Source organism: Microcebus murinus, chromosome 24, assembly GCF_040939455.1.
Source record: "Microcebus murinus isolate Inina chromosome 24, M.murinus_Inina_mat1.0, whole genome shotgun sequence".
NCBI lineage: Eukaryota > Metazoa > Chordata > Mammalia > Primates > Cheirogaleidae > Microcebus > Microcebus murinus.
In genome coordinates this window covers 29,011,671-29,031,799 of record NC_134127.1, presented here as the reverse complement: position 1 = coordinate 29,031,799, position 20,129 = coordinate 29,011,671, and the positions used below count along the sequence as shown (strand labels likewise).

Here is a 20,129-nt window from a genome sequence, read left to right as displayed (position 1 = left end):
CATTCAACGTCAGAGTGGAAGCCACGAGATGAGTCACACACGGCAGGAAATGAGCATCCAAGGCAGGATCTTGAGCCTCAGCACGCACGTGTCGGAGTAGAAGCTCAAGGGATACTCACACGTACAAGACCGATCTGGCGTCTCCGACTTTCCCAGCGTCGCCAACTGTCAGGGTGTCGTAACCTCTTTCCAGCTCGAACTCTTCAAAGGCGAGCTTGATGACCTAGATCCAAGGCAAAAAGACAGCAACTTAGCATAACAGGGACTTCCCATGACCTTTGACATTACAAACACCCACTTTACTAATGTTTTTTCTTGAATTATAACTCCTATCTCTTACTCTATAAGCCTATGTGCTGAGTTTACCAACAAAATCACATCTTCATTCCAGCAAATATAATGAAAGCACCTTGGCACTGTTTTTCAACTTGCTAATGCTGCAGGACTCCTTTTTAGGGGAATACTTTTAAATACGTCTTTATAACAGGTTCTCAGTGATTTAGATAATGAATGTTTGGACTGCTCACTTAATGTGCAACTTTGATGAAAAGTGGTGTGTTGAAAGATAAAAATATAATATGTCAGAAATTTGTACAACCATTGTATTTTTCATGGTTTAATTGGTCTGGTTAATTCTAAGTCCTAGCATTTCAATAAAGGTTCGGGCTTTAGAAAAAACAAACAAACAAAAAACATTACAAATATCCAGTTGTCGTGTTAAATTTTGCTCTTTAAGGCCAATGTATATGCCCCAGGATCGCCAAGCTGCTTTAGTTACATGGAAAATTGTATGCATCCGAGAGTCTTGAATTATAGAATTTTATGAAATTCAAACTGCTATTACCGACATAGGTATTTTCAGTGCTAAAAATGAAATGCAATCACTTCTACACGTTAAGTCAAATACCTATAAAATATTTAACATTTAGAATGTTTGAATTAACCAAAAGATGAGTCAATATAAGCAAAACAAATGTTGATTACAGTTAAAGAGATATATTTTGAGGGCACTCAGAATATCCTGCAATGAATATTTTTACATTTGTTATGCAGAGTTCATGTAATTATCCATATTAACGCATGAAAAAAGACTTTCTGAGGCTAGAATGTGGTCCTCTGTACTTAGCTTTCCAAAACCTTGTAGTATTTTTGCTTAATAAAGAAACATCGTCATGATGACCATGACTTCTGAACAGAACTGGCTTATGTCCGATGCTTCAGCATGTTATGACCTATGAACTTTTTTCTGTAGTGTGTAGGATCTTTTTCTCCTGAAAGAAAACACACTTCCCTTGGTGACCAAAATTAGGATCAAGGAGAAAAGGGAGATGAAGATATCTTAAAGTTAGGCTAGAACCCTGGGGGACCAGAGCAACAAGGGAAGGGATATACAGAAAGATGACAGATAGGTAGATAGGTAGGTAGGATAAGTAAATAGGTAGACAGATAGGTAGATAGGTAGAGGGATAGGTAAATAGGTAGACACATAGGTAGATAGGTAGATAGATAAGTAGATAGGTAGATAGATAGGTAGATAGTAGATAGTTAGACATATAGATAGATAAGTAGATAGGTAGACAGATAGGTAGATAAATAAGTAGATAGGTAGACAGGTAGATAGATAGGTAAGTAGGTAGATAGATGGGTAGACAGGTAGACAGATAGGCAGATAGGTAGGTTGGTAGATAGGTAGATCAACAGAAGAGAGATAAATGAGAGGCAGATCATAGATTAGATAGACAGATACACAGACAGATGAGATAGACGGTAGATTAGACAGATAAATAGATGATTGATAGATGATAGATTAGATATGTAGATCACAGGTAGATGATAGATGACAGATTAATAGATGAGATATAGATGATAGATTAGATAAATAGATGATCGATTAGGTAGGTGGATGATAGGTAAACAGGTGATAGATGGTAGACAGTTGACATGAAAGATTGGATAGATGAAAGGGAAATGAGAGAGACAGACAGATAGCTGACAGACGGGATGGATGGATGGATAAATGATCAACCATACATACACACATGGACAGCTATATGGCGGGGGCAGACAGAGAGATTGAGAGAGTCCGACAGGGAGGAGGATGGGAAGAAGGAGGGAGATGGAGCAGGAAAAACACTAACCATAATATGGGAAGTACATTTTAATGGGACCTGTTTCAGAATGGAGCTGAAAGTCTGAAATCCTATAGAAAAGGTATAAAATGCTTATTTGTTAAGCCTGAAAGAAAAGAGTAAGTGGTACCAGGGGAAGGCAGGCCTCCTCCTAAGCCCCCATTCAATGTGCACAATTCGATCAGGCTCTAAACAGGTGCTTTTCCAAGCAGTGCTAATAAGAAACACATTAATTTTTATATTTGAAATTCTTACTAAAATTAGTGATACAGCTATTATAATTTATTTTTAAAAAACTATTTCAAACGGCAGTGTTTGTATGAATGCATTATTTTAGCAATCTGATTTGAAACAGGTGTAGGGTTGATAGCTATTGCAAACCAGTATAAACATTGCATATTAAACCCGGCACCTGATGGCAGTTTTATTTCTATTTTTTTCTCTCTCTCTTGTGGCTCTATTTATAAGTGAACATGGTCTAACAATTAGAGAATGAAAGAACTACAGAGCCGTCTTTAAGACCTGGTGGTTCCCCTCACCTTTCTGACAGGTTTACTCAGTCCTGACGTTTTTGAAGTCAGGGCAGGAGATGATGGCAATCCACCAGGGGTGGAGGGTCATGGTTGCGTGATTTGTGTGTGATGAGTCACATTATAGGGACCACACTACACAAACGGGCTTTCATTACGGATGTACAAATGGCCCTTTGTAGTTATTTCAAGAGAAAGTCTTTGTCAGTGTTCGTCTCAACAATCATAGTTGTCAAATGAACAGTTTTCTCCCTGCCATGGACCTCTTGCTGTAAAAAGAAAAAAATGTAGCTTCCATCCTTTCTAAAGATCTGCTTGTGTATCGGAAAATATGGCAACCTAAAAATATATGAGGTTGAAATATAGAAATAGGCATATTTTTAATTAAAGTTGCAATTCCTTCTCAACGGAAGTTAGCCAGAGATGCACACGAGAAGGGGGTGAAAGGACGGCACAATTTTAAAGCGCTGCTGATCCGGTGGCTTTTCGCCAAGACGGTTTCTTTCCTTCCCCCATGCCCTCCCGCACCTGTGCTCACCCTGGGCCCTGCAGGGCTCCCTGGGGCTGGCCCTGCAGCCGGACAGCTCATAGCCTCCAGCCTCTGCTCACCGTCCCTCCCTCAACCACGCGTGCGCTGACCGCCCGTCCCCTTCCTAACATCCCACCCGTTGACAGCTCTTCCTGGCTCGCCGCGCTGCCTGCCTCATCCGAGCGCGGCCAGGGCAGGGCTGCATGGCGGCGGAGGGGGGCAGCCCCGGCTCGGCCCACGAGGATGAGGACGCACGGAATGTCTGCTCCCGCAGGCCACGGAGCTGGAGTGGTGCAGACAGACAGACGAGGCTCGAGCCTTCAGAGAAGTTAAAAATCTGCAGGGAGCATTTCGATAAATATCAACAACACAGAATCAGGCATAGGGTGAAGATTCCTTCATCCAGTGACAGAACAGGAAGGGAGGCAGAAAGGAGATGGACAGAGTCCCAGGCTTCAGAAACCTTAAAAGCCACAGGGGGTGTTTTGACACATATAAAAGAATTGCAGAATGTAACATTACGGATAAAGATTTCTTAATGGCAATATATAAAATCTTCAGCTTTTTCAACCTCAAAACAGCGTCTCAGACCTGTGAGAAAGACAGGCCACTCAGTCTACACTTTGGTATCATTTTTCAAACATATTCTTCATGTTTGTGTTATTTTCTATTTTTTAGCAATTGTCATAATCTCAGTATGGTAACAAAGGTGGTCTGTGAAAGCCCTTTTTACCAGTTTTTTAAGAAAAGATTATCAACCACATCAAAAGCCCTGTAGGTCCCATAAGAAAGAACACTACCTTATACATATTTAAGCATTTATAAATCACATATTTCTAAAAATACATAGAAGACTTGCATCCCAACTGTTTTAAGGGGAAATATTAAATGATGCCGACATTTCAACACATTTATCTTCTGGGAATACTTAAAAACACATTTGAGGGTTAATTTTATGTGTGATTCTCTCACATCTCTCTTTATCTGTGTTTCTGTTCACTCATTCTTTATTCATTTGTATATTCAAATCCAGATAAGGCACGTGTCCTCTGTCATGGGCATTGTTCAAATAAATGCTTTCATTTTCATAAGTAACTTTTAAACCTACTGTTTGTTATCAAACTCGGACTATGGTTTTGCTTATCAGCAAAGCATCTCGCTGAAAGAGCAAGCACACAATGAATCAGCCCTATGAAAAAAACTGTCAGTACAAAAACCCATTGCACGACTAAGTGCAGTCATTTGGATTGTGCAGCAGATGATTCTGTGATTTAAATGTGTTAGCAGTGATTGTGGGAGGACTCGAAAGACATCTCGATTCTCCTCCCTGATTTACAATGTTCCTCTTCCCAACCCCAAACCGGAGGCAGACAGTAGCGCCTCATGGAAGAATATAATCAGTAAACATGACACCAGTGTTTATGTCTCTATGTCTGTGTCTATATCTATGTATGTCTGTGACCATGGCTATATCTGTATTTATGTCTACGCCTGTCACTTACAGTTTCCCAGGAGTATAGAAATGAGTTATGTGTTTTCACGTGAGAGATGTTTGGGTAAATTAAGAGTAAAACAGAAATGGTTTGGGGTTATGGTGGATTTTAAATAAATTAATATCATCTCTCTATATATTTTTTTCACTTTGCTAATAGGACTTGGAAGGAAAGATTTGCCAAACTGCTATATACCAGGCATAATGTGATTATGCATAGCTTTAGACAAGGCATGATAAATTGGAGATAGTAATATATGGAAGTTTTGGGGTTTTTTTTTTAAAGGAATGAACAGAATCCTTGTTTGTTACAAAAAGTGAGTCATGTGTTTTATTTAATAAAGAATGCAAATTGCTATCAGAGTCTGGATAATTTATTTTATATAATCAATTCAAAATGAAGTGTGCTTTTTTCCTAAAACTTCTGTACCTATAGAACCTATATATGAATTTTTTTCCTCTATGTATCTTGCTTGCTTTATTTCTCCCAGGAGGGTCCACGCAATGTTTTGCTACATAATTTTTCTTTATCTTTCTTATAAAGGGAGTGGGGAGAAATTTAAATAGAGAAGAAAATGGGATGAATTTGTTACCTCCTCTGTCAATACTAATAGAAGCGTCTACGACCCTGGTGTATCTCGTTACATGTAAACAGGCTACACTAACGCCACCCTTATGGAAACTATAAATAAGCAGTCGATTTGTTAGAGCCGGTCTAAGCCGTTCCTGGATGCAGTAGTTCACATCTCCATTGCACCATCTTGCTCCCGGCATTAGTTTGCATTTATTGCACAGCCCTGACTGAGCAGGAACCAGCTAACATAGCAGCAAGAATTACGGCTAACATGATCCGGTGATGCTCTGATAAAATGTTTAAGACACGCTTGCTATATTCAGTTGTGCTTTGCGATGGTCCGCAAGTTCGTGTCCTCCCAAGACTCTTATGTTGAAATAGATCAGCACCCTCTGGTGATGGTACAAGGGCCTCTGGAAGGTGATCAGGTTGTGACTCTGGAACTCTCACAGAGAATGGGATTGGTGCCCCTATAAAGAGGCCCCAGGGAGACCCTTGGTCTTCCACCACAGGAGGACACAGAGAGAAGGTGTCATCCATGAACCAGGAAATGGTCCCTCAACAGGCACAGAATCCGACCGCGCCTTGATCTCGGACTTCCAGCCTCCAGAACCGCGAGAAATGCATTGCTGTTGTCTAGAAAATATTAATGCCCAGTCCACGGTATTTTTTTTTTGATAGCAGCCTGAACTAAGCATATGATATGATCTACTCCCAGAAGATTCTCACAATTGCTCAGTTCACTTAATATTTTCCAAAGAGATGGTGCAAAAGATCAATGAACTTTAATCTTAGTTTTAAGGAAAAGCTGAATCTCAAAGTATTTTAAGACTAGCCTCGGACAGAATTCCTAGACTGTACTTTAGTGTATATAGACTTTGTGATAGAATTGATAAGTCAGATAGTACTTTTTAGGTTGTCTTACTTTGTCTCATCAGCAACTTTGAGTATGTCATCTAGGTTTTAAGGATTTTTTTTTCCAGAAACATCATTCAAAAATGAAGTTATTTCATGACCCAAAAGAGTTTGTACAATTGTGGGTGCCCATCTGTATCTGAAGGCAATAGAATTAATTGTTCTACTATTTATCCTCATGCTGACTGGCTTTTTCGTACAGCCTGCTGTCATTCATTATTCATCATTATTATTTTATCATAACGATGAGAATTGAGAGATCATAAGATATTCATATAAACCTATAGCTACACTCTGCCTTCCTTTCCAATCTATAATAAAAATATTAATAATCCATGTCAACTACTAACACCAGGGGAGTTTATACATTATTTTCCAAGAGAATATACCTGTAATGTGTTTCTTTAGGTTAGAGAAATATCTCCATATCCAGAAATAATGGATACATTTGTATGAAATAGTATGATGTGAACACATTCTTACAAAATATATGAATATAGAATAAATGCCTATAGTTCAAATTCCTTCATCAATGTTTTATAGTTTTCACTGCAGAGATCTTTCACCTTCTTGGTTAAATTTATTCCGAGGTATCTTATTTCTTTGTAGCTATTGTAAATGAGATTGCTTTCTTGGTTTCTTTTTCAGCTGGTTTGTTTTTGGTGTATAGAAATTCAACTGTTGATTTTGGATACTTCACATTTACTATATTTGTCTATCAATTCTAAGGAATTTTTGATGGAGTCTTTAGGTTTTTTTCTCTACATAAAATCATGCCATCTGCAAACCGGAACAATTTCACTTCCTCTTTTCCAGCCTGGAGGCCCACCCTTTATTCCTTTCTCTCGCCTGATTGCTCAGTCTAGAACTTCTAGGACTATGTCAAATAAGAGCTGTGAAATTGGGCTTTGTTCCTGTTGCTTTGGTCCAATTGCTTTGGGCCAGTTCTTAGAAGAAAAGGCTTTCTGCTTTTCCACATTCAGTACGATGCCAGCTGTAGGTTTGTTATGTGGGACCTTCATTGTGTTTAGGTATTTTCCTTATCTACCCAATTTGTTGGGAATTTTTATCAAGAAGTGATATTGAATTTTATCAAATTCTTTTTCTGTGTCTATTCAGATGATCATATGGTTTTTGTCCTTTGTTCTGTTTATGTTATACATCACATTTATTGATTTGTATATGTTGAAATATCCTTGACTCTCTGAGATAATTCCCACTTGATCATGGTGTAGGATCTTTTCAATTTGCTGTTGGATTGCTAGTATCTTGTTAAGGATTTTGCATCTATGTTCATCAGGTATATTGGCCCATAACTATCTTTTTATGTTGTGTCCTTGTCTGGATTTGGTATCAGGGTAATGCTGGCATTGTAGAATGAGTTTGGGAGATTTCCTCGGCTTCAACTTTTTGGAACATTTTGAGAAGAATTAGTGTTAGTTCTTTAAAGGTTTGATAGAATTCAGCAGTAAAGCCAAAGCTATCAGTTTGGTTTTTGTTTTGTTTTGTTTTGTGTTGTTATTGTGAGACTTTTAATGACTGATTCAATCTAATTCCTCATTATTAGTCCATTCAAGTTTTTTATTTATTCTTGGTTCAATCTTGGTAGGTTGTATATGTCCAGTAATTGATTCATTTCCTCTGGGCTTTCCCATTTGTTTAGCATATAGTTGTGAATAATAGTCTCTAATGATTTCTTGAATTTCTGTGGTATGGGTTGTAATGTTTCTGTTTTTATTTCTAATTTTGTTTCTAATTTCACTTACTCATTCACATTGTCTTGGGAAATGAAAATTATGTAATGATTTTTGATATTTTGTCTTCACCTGAGATTATAAGGGCCAAATATGAAACAACTGAGAAAGTATAATTAATGATAAAGCGAGAACCGTCCAGATGCATCTATCACAGGGGCTAGATCACATACATTTAGGTTTTCCACAGAAAAACACATCTAACGATTGTTGCTGCTGGGAAGGCAAAATGGTAGAGTCACTTTGGAAGACAGGTGGGCAGTTTCTTATAAAACTAAATATACTTTTACCATACGATCTAGTAATCAAACACTTGGCATTTACCCGAAGGATAATCCACACAAAAACCTGAACTGAACACTGATGTTTACAGCGGCTTTGTTCATAACTCATAAAACTTGGAAGCAACCAAGACGTCCTTCAGTAAATAGATGAATAAATAAATTGCAGTGCATCCAGGCAAATGAGCTATTGAACTGCACATAGCCATGGAGGGCCTGCATACATGTCACCAGGCGAAAGACGCCCACTGGAAAACGCTGCGACTGTGTGAGTGCCACACTCTGACGTTCTGGAAAATGCGAAACTACAGAGACGGTGAGAAAAATCAGCGGCTGCCAAGGCGTGGGGGAGGGAATGGGCAGAGCACAGAGGAGTTTGAGGGCAGAGAGATTCTCTGTACGATGCTAATAATACGATGGTGGATATATGTCACTGCACATTTGTCCAACCTGTAGAATAAAGAGCACCAAGAGTGAGCCCTACTGTCAACTGTGGACTTTCAGTAATGGTGTGTCATTGTAGGTTCATCAGGTGTGTGCCACTCTGGTGGGGGTGTCAGTAGTGGGAGAGGTTGTGTGTGTGTGGGGGGGTCGCACGGCAACTCTCTGTGACTGCTCATCAATTTTGCTGTGAAGTTAAAATTACTGTAAAAGACAAAGTCTAATAAATTGACAAAAATAACCATACACATAGAAACTTTTATGTCTGCATATAACATATACCAATGGCCAAAGATATACAGAATGAAATCGCAAAGATTGGTTCCAACCTAGAAATAACAGTGCTTTGAACACTCAAAAGAAAAGAAAGTTAGAAACAATATACTGTGCTTTCCCGAAAATAAGACAGGGTCTTATATTTATTTTTCCTCAAGAAGACATCCTAGGGCTTATTTTCAGGGGATGTGTCATTTTCCCCTCAAAGCCTCAGCTTGCAGCACGCACAGGATGGCCGGGACCTGACAGGAGGAGCCGACCTTGTGGGTGGGGCTGCCCGCACCTTTCCGGTCACTTCTGGGATAGTAGCTGTCACGATGGGGCAGATGAGAAGGGCTGCTCGTCTTCTTTCCCATTTCCCCGATGACATGCATGGGTTGTGCAGATGCGCTGCGTAGCTACGCCCAGCACTAGGGCTTATTTTCAGGGTGGGGCTTCTATTGCGCAAATGCTTAGAAATCCTGCTAGGGCTTATTTTATGGGTAGGTCTTATTTTCAGGGAAACATGGTGTGTGTATATATATATATATATATATATAATTAATTAATTCTGGAATATTCTCTCGTTTTACTTAGGTATGTTTAACCCCACATATAACCACGAATAGTCTTTTACATAAAGTCTATAATTCAGCACACTGCTGATAGGAAGAGGGTTCCCGTATTATGTCAAATGCAACTGTATTACTTTTAACCTGTGCTATGGAAAGTGAAAGTAACTAGTGACTCAGAGCAGGAAAAGAAAAGACATTTACCCCGGCAGGGAAGCGTGCAATTAATTCCTCCACAGTGCAGCAGTCAGGGGACACCATCAAGTGGCAGGAGCTCAGCAAGCCTGGGGTTCCCCTGACATCTCCCAGGTTTTCTGGAATTTTCGGTATTGCTGACAGCCCCACCTGCAGGGCCTGCTGAGCTCCTTCCATCAGCTTTCAATGGCACATAAGTCACCTTAATGCTTGTGCTGCCCCTGCTCAGAGAGCTTCGGTCTCTGAGACCAAGGCTGTCAAGGAATCTAAACGTGTCGCGTCCATGGGAATAGCTCCTGGAAGGACCTTGCTTGTTTCTCTCTCTCCTCTCAGCCCGCCTGTCTGCTGAAAGTGGCGTAAAAATCAAAGGTGCCCCTACACTCTCCAGCCTCTGGGACCCACTATTCTACTCAGCTTCTATGAGATCAATGTTTTAGCTCCCATGTACAAGTGAGAACATGCCGTGGAGGGGGACGGGTGTCGGTCAGTAGGCACGAAATTGCGGTTAGATAGGAGAATGAGTTCCAAAGTGCTATGGCACAGTAGAGTGACTACACTTAAAAACATTCACTGCATATTCAAAAAAGCTAGAAGGGGGAATCTGAACGTTCCCAGCACAAAGAAATGATAAATGTTTGAGGTGATGGATATGCTAATTACCCTGATTTGTATACAGGTGCTGAAATATCATATGGACATTCATAAATATGCACAATGATCGTGCATCAATTAAAAATGAGAAATAAGTTTTTAAAAAAAAAAAAAACAAAGAAGCAAATGCACTGAAGAAAGAGGGAATCGGGGCATTGCTGCTTATTCAATGAGGGTCTTGGGAGAATTGTTTAACCTTTTTTTAACCTTTCTTCTAACTTATCTGTAAAATGAGAATGAAACTGATTTCCCTGGAGGGTTTCTAGAATGGAGGAATACAGTGCAGACAAGCTGTGTGCAGGTTGCCAGCACCCGGCAGGTGTTTGATCAATGGTAGCCGTGTTCATTATCATCCTTGCTGCGACCCTTGTCATTGCTGCCGGGAAGAGCCACATTCTGCCACCAATTTGAAGGATTCTGTTATTTCGAGCCTCACGAGTATTTACAACCAAGGAAAACTCATCTGTCTTCCCTCTGACTCAGCAACTCCTAACTCAAATTTTATCCAGAAATGATCTTTTTTTATCCTTTGAGTTCCAGACAAAATTTATCATCCGCACGCACACCTTCCTTCTCTATCTCAGCAGTATTTTGCTTCTCTTGAGAAGTGTGGTCTGGACAAAATAGTTAGGCACGGAAATTGTGAATTCTTGAGGAGTAAGGTGAGATCCACGAGGTTCCAGGTTAGCAGCAAGCTGGGGGTTGTGTGGAGGAAATAGTGACTGACATGACATAGTCTCGCAGGCAAAACCTATCAAAATGTTAGTAAAATTGTCAGGGATATAAAATATTTACAGAACAACAACAGAGATTAACTGGATCACCAGGGAATGTAGGCAAACATAAAACAGTAATGGAAGAACATCTAAAAAGTTTTGCTGCATAAAATGAGAAAATAAGCCAGTGAGATTTCCAAGAGAATTTCATTAACTCCTGAAATGAAGCAACCAGAGAATCACAAGCAGAACTCAGAAAATTACTGAAATATGTTCTCAACATATGAAAAGAGGGGAGAATATTTATTAAGAATGAGGGACTGGGAATTTAAAACTCACACTACAGCAACTGCTACAGAATGAGTCAGAACATTATTAGATGTGATAAAATGCAGAAGCAACATTTGCATTCATCAACCCAAAACGTGTGGAGGAGTATAAACTTAGCCAAAGCTTTGAAGGAATAAAAGATGGCAAAAGAAAAATCATAGATCTCTAGAAAAAGGCAGAAGATACTGAAGTTTGTAAAAGAAAAACAATAATAACAATGGATCCAGAATCAATAATTAGGAAAATAATAGAAGACACATTTTTAAAAGTAATTAAAGGGTTGAGAATGGAAGTTAAAAGTGCTTCATTATAGCTGCACGTAAATAAAATAAAGCCATACGAGAATGATAGGAATCCATCATCCCATAGAACTAACTCTAAGAAAACCAAAAGAATTCTATACACAAACCCAGAAGAACAAGTGGATTAGTTTGAAGGAATAGAAATCGAATCAGCTTTGTTTTCCCATGGCAAATGGCCCCACGAGACGATGAGCAGCCCATGAGGACGCCTCAGTGAAGCGGGGGTTGAAGCCACCCTGTGTGGCTCTCCACACCCTCCCTCCTGCAGTCCCTCCCTGCTTAAGTCTGACAAAAGGAATTGCAAATTCATCTCTCTAAGGTAGGTATACATGTCAGTGTCCATCCCCCCCAAAATCATTAAAGCACTGGTGAGGATTAAGAAAATGAATTAATTAGGAGAGAGCAAATGATCCCCACCTGAACAAGGAGCTCGTAGGCAGGGACACACATGTATTTGCTTTCCTGAAAAGACTGGGATGTGAAGTCGGTGCTCTCCTTGTGGGGCTGGACCTCCCATAGCTGGGACAAAGCGGCTGATTCCTGCCTTCTCTTTCCTCCCTCCTCTGCCGCAGCCTGGCTCCCTCTGCAGCACCGCTTGTTTCCTCTTCCCACTCCCCAAATGGAAGACAAATATTAATATGACTGGAGACAGAGAGAGAATAGGGTAGAAGGCAAATGTGCCTCTCTGAAGTCCGCACAACTTTCTCAGTCCAGACTCTGTTACCGTGTTTCCCAGAGAATAAGAACTACCCATAACATAAGCCCTAGCAGGATTTCTAAGCATTTGCGCAATATGAGCCCTACCCCAAAAATAAGCCCTAGCGATGTGTGTGGCTATACAGCGCACCTGCACAACCCGTGCATTTTGTTGTGGAGTGGTAAAGAAGATGAGCAGCCCTTCTCATCTGCCTCACGAGAGCTCTGTTGCTCGGCATGAGAGATCAGGGCCAATAGTTCTAAAGGAAACAGAGTCACAAGAAATTCAGGATGGACTTTGGGGTTTGGAGAATTATGATGATGTTCCAGAAGAAGACGACTTGACTCTATTTGAATAAATGTAGATGGTTGTACCGTACTTTACATAAAAATAACACATCCCCTGAAAATCAGCCCTAGGTGTCTTGAGGAAAAATAAATATAAGACCCTGTCTTATTTTTGGAGAAACACAGTACTTGCTTGGCACGGCTCATGGGGTAAACCACTCAGTTCAGTGCCCTCAGCTGCAGTTATAATATTTTAGAAAGGCCCTGAAAATAAAGTCTTAGAAAATAACACCTTAGAAGGTGTTTGGAAAGGTTAAATGAAGTAACGTGTGTCAGATGCTTAACACGCCATCCTGTACAAAATAATGCCTCAAGAAATGCTGGTTACTCTTTCCCAGAAGAATAATACCAGATAAGAAAAAAATTCACATTTCAGATTGCCTAAAATATTAAGTCAGGATAAAAAAAATTCTGTAACTGACATGTTGAAGATTTGGGAATGGTCTATAAACTATCCTCTAAGAGAAGAGAGGTTTTAGTCAAAACCCATGGGCAAGTGACAAAGCCAGGAATTAACTACTAACTTCTTAACTTGTTCAGTCAGAAAACAGTCTTCTTAACAACAACAACAAAAAAAATCGAAATCGGAAAACAAATAGGGAATTATTACAGTTGGAGGATTAGTATATAACTATTTTTCCCAAAAGTTTGATGGAATAAAGCCTGTGTGTTCTAACTGAAGCTATAAAGACAAGGAAAAAGGAAAAAGAAAAGAAAAGGGTTCAATGCATCCATTCAAAGGGAGGATAAACCACGCCAGGAAACCGTAGCTACCTGTTACCAAAATCACCACTGCAACAAGCGAAGCTCATCTATTTTAGCAGCCTAAGATTCTAAAACTTCAAGTGTGTTTTGAAATGATCACTCAAGCACGCACATGCCGCGAGCAGGGATGGAGACTCCTGCTGTACTGTCCGTTATCCGTGGCCTGATCCTGTGACACACCTGGTCCCCCCGTTGTTTCTGCCTCCTTAACGCAACTGCAAGCTCCCTAAGGAGAGGGCTCCTCTCCCCCACTGCTTTGTGGTCACCCCCAACCCAGCACGTGCATTTGCTCGTTCTTTCTGCGCCTCTCCGAGTCCTCAGGTATCACAGGCACGTTGCTCAGGAAAACAGAGACACAATTCGAATTCCAGGCACCAAAGCCTCAGTCTATGGGGAGAGGCAGAAGAGTGAGCCTGGATTGCAGGGCTGAGGGTCTGTGTTGGAAGAGAGGCTGGGGCTGTGTGCACAGAGCAAAGGAGATGCTGCATTCAGCCTTGGGGGGCAGAGGCTGCACCCCACAGCACCTCAGCTCCGTCTCCAGAGATGAACAGCCAGTTGGTTTTGTGTGCAGACCATCAAGGCGAGATGGAGACTCAGGCAGACAGACTAGTTGGTCCCAAGACCCTAGGAAGTTCTGGGAGGACAGGCTTAGCAGCACAACAGAGGGGCGACAGCAGAGGCCAGATGACAAGTAAGCAAAGGTCACAGAGCAAAAACAAAAAATTAGCGCTACAAAGCGCACCGTGGTGAGCACGACCTGAGCAAACGGGAAACTTCACACTCATCACTCCTGATTGTCACTTTCTAAAACTGCACGTAGGAAAAAAAATACCAAAATATGATAATAGAGCAACAGTTTTCTTTCTTTTTTTTTTTCTTCAAAATTTGACTTTCTAACAAAAACACAAATCCCATGAAGGTGCACTGCACTTTACACTTATGTCTTGTATCACATGGGCCAAGATGCTGTGGGTGTCTCCCTCTCAGATGCTCAGGCAGTGACACTGACGTGGGCCTGTCTTCATCGCAGCATTTGGAAGTTGAATCTGGGGGAAAAATCTTAACGTTGCTGAGGAGACCGCAGTAAAAAAAAAATTCACCCTTAGCATCCTTGTCGCAGCGTTAAATATTAAAGGTAAATCAAATATCATGCTAATGCTATTTGCTCAGGAAATAGAATGTGATGCTGATGAAAGGATACATCTCAGCCAGTTTTACTTCTTTCTGGGCTGTGGATCGGGCTGTGAATTTGTTGGCATATTGGGACACCTCCACTGGTCTCAAAGAAAACAGGCTTAGTCTTACTCAGTGACAACCTAACCAGCCATCCAAAGCAGGTTGGGCCCTGGAGTCAACTCCCTGACCACAGCCACTGTACTGCAAAACGTGATAAAATGCACCGCTCTTCCCACCAGCACCTGAGGGGGCCACTGCCAATGTACCCCAATGTCCACAAAATGCAGACACTTGGCCACCCAGACCGCGTGGCTCAGTTCTCCTAAGAGCCCCTGGAGAACACAGCTTCACCACACACACAAGAGGAATACAGAGCACAGCCTTTTAATTCTGAAATGAAGTATGGGATAAGAAAACTGCATCGCAGACTTTGAGAGAAGATGCTGGGGTATAAAAAGAGGCCCACATCTTTGGAATATGGCGAGCATTGTTGGGGTAAAGGGCATGCCTCTAACCCTTCTTAGGGAGAGGCAAAGATATACGGTGTAACCAAAATGTCAAAAAAACAAAACCAAAAAAACAAAAAAACTTTTATTGGGAGGTGGGCAGGTGGGAGGGGGAGGAGCAGAAGGGCGTGTACTTACGTAACGGGTGTGGTGCGCACCACCTGGGGGTTGGACACGCTTGAATCTCTGGCATGTGGGGGGGGCAGGGACCATATATGTAACCCTAACAATATTTGTACCCCCATAATATGATGAAATAAAAGGGGGAAAAAAAGGTAGATAAACATGTAGAGGGTATAACCACAAAGGATTCAGGCCAGAACAAAACAAGAGACAATTAGAGAGTGAGAGCAGATAATATTAAAAAGAAAGTAGATAAGGCCGCAGATTCTAGTCCATGCCTTCCTTTCATAGTGCAGAAAATAATTTTCTTATAATAGCACACATTTCTCCCAGGAGCAACCTGTATTCTTTAGTTTTTCGTGAACATCACTCAATCCTCCTCTCAGTAGATAGAGGCTCAAAATCAATCTCCCTGTAATCACTTCTGTCTCCCAGGAAGCTATGTTAGCTTGTTCCCGATCTATCATGAAGACATCCTCTTGTCTGAAGAGTCTTAAGCAAGAATGGGTTTCTTAGCGTCTCTCCCTTTTTCTTAGCAAGTTGTTATAAATGGTACAATATAGAGATGTCCTCAGTGCATTGCGGCTAATGGATATTTTGGGCTAGATGTCTGATCTCCCTCATGCTGTTGTTACTCTTCAAGTCCTGCAAGCCCAGTGATAAATTGTGCGGTCCTTGGAGTAATTACGGGACATCTTGCAAATGCAGTGTTATTCCCATCAGCTCACTGATAATCCCCACCGAAAAATCCTGAGCCATGATCCTACCTCCTGGTGACACCACTTCCCAGGTTGTCTTACGATATCCTCAGCATCAAGTTTCTGACATTTAGTCAACAGGTAAAAATAACTTTTGAGGAACTCATACTGGACCAAAGGTTGTTATTAATCTACACTGAAAACTGAAAAATTTAGAGATTTTTACTAGGGCCATCGTGAGCAACAGTCACCAGCCCCATCTCCGAAGCTCACCTCTGTGTCTGCACCAGGCAGTCTCCAGCCTCTCAAACGCAAGCTCTCTCAGCCTGGACCCCCCCAGGTTTTGTCACCCTGGTGTAGGACATCAGGACCTCCTGATACTGAGCTTCGAAACTTGGGAGCATCTGTGATGTAGCCATGTGCTTCCCTTTGGACTGACTCCCTGGAAAACAGCAGGCTGGCAGAGTCAGAGCGCACTCTGAGCACCTCTTGCTGCTGCTCCTCACCCATCCTCACCGTAACTTCACGCCTCCAGTGGCCCATCAGCTCTAACTTTGCTGTCATCATCTCTCTCTCTCTTTTTTTTTTTTTTTTTTTTTTTTTGAGACAGAGTCTCACTCTGTTGCCCAGGCTAGAGTGCCGTGATGTCAGCCTCGCTCACAGCAACCTCAAACTCCTGGGCTCTAGTGATCCTCCTGCCTCAGCCTCCTGGGTAGCTGGGACTACAGGCATGTGCCACCATGCACAGCTAATTTTTTTTCTATATTTAGTTTTTTGGCTAATTTCTTTTGATTTATAGTAGAGACGGGGTCTCGCTCTTGCTCAGGCTGGTCTCGAACTCCTGAGCTCAAACAATCCTCCTGCCTCGGCCATTATCTCTTAACAGTCTTTCCACCTTCCACCATTCCATCCTCCAGCTCATCAGACACACTAAAAATGGATTAGCGTGCTGAAGCAGATGGCTTTATTGCTGCACACCCGCCACCCTTGCTGAAACACCGTCACTGACTTCTCATCGCTGCTGGTTTCCTTGGTGACGTGTCCAACCTGCCTCTTCAGTCATATTCCTCAGTCTTCCTCCCCCAGTGCTCAACGCCAGGTTAAACTTAACGTTTCGCTCTGTCACACATGCACACGTCTTTTCACCTTCATTTCTTTGTGATGACCCTTCTCCTGGATGCCAATCCTATCATCGTCACAAATCCTAGCAGTAATATAGGGTCTTCACCACCATAAAGCTTTCCTCGAGTGAGGAAGGAAACTCACCTTCCTTGGACTTTAAGGCCTGTGGCATCGTCGCTCACTGTGGTCTCGCTGGTCTCTGGACCACAGCCACCTGCACCAGCATCTCATCTCACCGACAAGCACACGCTGCCCTTTAGGGGCATCTAATACTTTCATCATTTCTCCCAGCATTCAGCAAGATCCCCTGTGTACAAAGCAATATTTGCCTACAAGTTGATTCATCAACAAATCTTGTAACTGGAAGGGTTATTAAAGATTTTCGACCTTAACCACAAATCTGCTTAATGGGAACACTGGCCCTCAAAGACATTAGGTAAATTCTCTCGCTCATTGCACTTTTACCACATATAAACAACAAAATTCATTCAATCACAAATAATAGATGCTGCTTACATAAATCTTCTTAGTTTCAAAAAATGTACATTATCATATTTGTTTATTATGATATCAGGAAATAGTTTGATGTTGAATTTCGTGTTGTTAATAGGAGCTGAGGCAAACTCAATTAAATCCATATTCATCACATATTTTAAAGTAAAAATATGCAATTAACAAAACTTTTACCTCCATGTAGCATAAACAAGCATTTGCTTTATCTTTTATCTCAATTACATTAGAGTATTGCCTGTGAATAATTTTACTTCCTATAGAGTTTGGGATGTTTATCTAAATTGCATTAGCTTTTTTTATTCTCTATTCTTTAAGCTACTACTCTGATTACAAAGTCAAATTATTGAAAGTGTTCAACAATGTAAAAATAGGTCTAATATGGTTAACTTTCATTTTACACTTGTATATATTATCTTCTATATAATACTACGCATAATAAATACTTTGAAAACAATAATTTCCATTAACCAAGAGTTTTTTGTTGGCAATCACAAAATGAGGTGAATGGGGAAAGGAAAATTCTGAAGGATCTCTTCTTGACCTAATAATTAAAAGAATGTATGTTGGGGACAAGTAAAGAAATATATACTATTTCCATCCATGGGGCAGCATCATTTGCATTTTGTATCAATAGTTAGCCTCAACTTATCCTGGTGCTAATACAGCCATATTTATTTTATTTTCTTTTTTCTTTTTTTCTTTTTTGCCCAGGCTAGAGTGAGTGCCGTGGCGTCAGCCTAGCTCACAGCAACCTTAAACTCCTGGGCTCAAGCAATCCTCTTGCCTCAGCCTCCCAAGTAGCTGGGACTACAGGCATGCGCCACCATGCCCGGCTAATTTTTTTCTATATATATTAGTTGGCCAATTAATTTCTTTCTGTTTATAGTAGAGACGGGGTCTTGTTCTTGCTCAGACTGGTTTCAAACTTCTGACCTCGAGCAATCCCGCCTGCCTGGGCCTCCCAGAGTGCTAGGATTACAGGCGTGAGCCACCACGCCCAGCCAGCCATATTTATTTTAAATGCCATACCAGCTTATGAAATAGTTTGAGAATTTTGTTCACTGCAACTTCAGCGGCCCCCTGATTTCTACGTACTTTATGACCGGGAATAGAGAAAGGAAGGGGAAAACCATCCCTATTTCAGGCGGCTCACAGTCCAAGAAGGGCAGGCACAAAAATTATCCAAACTCATCATCCACACATTGGCTGTGCAACTTTGAGCAATTTTCATAACTGCTCTGTATAAAGTGGATAAACTATATAGAAACCTCTCTGTAAAGGGGGGGAGTGTCTAATTTCCTGGGGTTGATACGAAGGCTCAGATATGGTGCCATATAGGGCTCTTGGCACATGTGGAGTAGATGGAAAAAGTCTTAAGTCCTGTTCTCTTCTTATCACAAAGTTTTCCTTTCCTCAGTGTGTTATCTCAATAAGATCTATTTTACAAAATCACCTAATGTGTTTATTTGCATAAATCTGTAAAAGAACTGAGAGATTGATCACTGCAACATAATGTGTATTTCAGAAGACCGGCTCTTCCCATGGCAGATGGAAGCCATTCTGAGTTACACATCAGAACCTTGGGTTCTCTCTTAGCTTTGGCACTTAACAGTAAACTTGCCTAAATTTTCTGGGACAGTTTTCTAGTGACTGAGTAGAAAAGTAGCAAGGAAAACAATTTTCCGTGAGCACATCCTTAACACGGTGTCTTTTTTTTGGGGGGGGGGGAGGAGTTGTTTGTTTTTAGTAGATCTTTTGTTTAAGTCGTACAGGAAAGCATGCTACAGTGCCTTCCTCAAGGTGATACCTTGACGTGAGAGGCGTCAGACTATGAGAAACATGGTGGATATCGAATGTGAGAGAAGAATATGAGGTACACAGAGAATAAGGTCAACAAGGGACATCTTCTTAAAATTGTTCTTCTCCCAGCAACAATTGATATAGCTCCTGCCTCATCCCAGAGCATATCTTTCTGGACATCAGAACCTGGCTAGATTCTTTTGGTACTAATCTAGATGATTCCAGAAGGCACTTTCAAACGCGTGATTTCCATTAAACATGATTTTGATTAATGAATAATGAGGAAGTTGGTTTGATATTTATTTGGTTTTAATACACAGACCTATTAACATATATAAAATATGATATTTAACATATAACATACATATGTATGAAATATAATAATTATAAATATTGACATCCATCTACTCACTTATCTATGATATGTATGTGTATATATGTAATACACAAGATCTAGTTGAAAACACAGATGTCCCAGCTAGTTTTTGAATGGTAAAATCAATAACACACACATACGCACACATATACAAGTGTGTGCGTGTATATATCTATACACTTATAATGCATACAACGTCTCTCAGTAATATGGTACACCAGCAATGTTCTCCTCTCCCAACTGAATGAGCATTGATACCTGAAAATGTTTAAAAATTAACTTAGTAGTTGCTGTTTTTGTTTTTACTTAACTTTCAGAATATTTTTAAAGTAGTTAATTA

At 40.8% G+C, this 20,129-nt stretch overlaps 1 protein-coding gene across 2 annotated transcripts in view; it reads right to left on the bottom strand.

Moving 5' to 3' along the window:
- The window catches only part of CSMD1 (CUB and Sushi multiple domains 1), a 1,569,742-nt gene that overhangs the window by 353,129 nt on the left and 1,196,484 nt on the right, over positions 1-20,129 (bottom strand). For both annotated transcript variants that reach the window (XM_020282735.2, XM_075997279.1), the window contains exon 11: positions 120-223. In XM_020282735.2, coding sequence (XP_020138324.2) covers positions 120-223 — 104 coding nt within the window. The remainder of the gene's footprint in view (positions 1-119; positions 224-20,129) is intronic.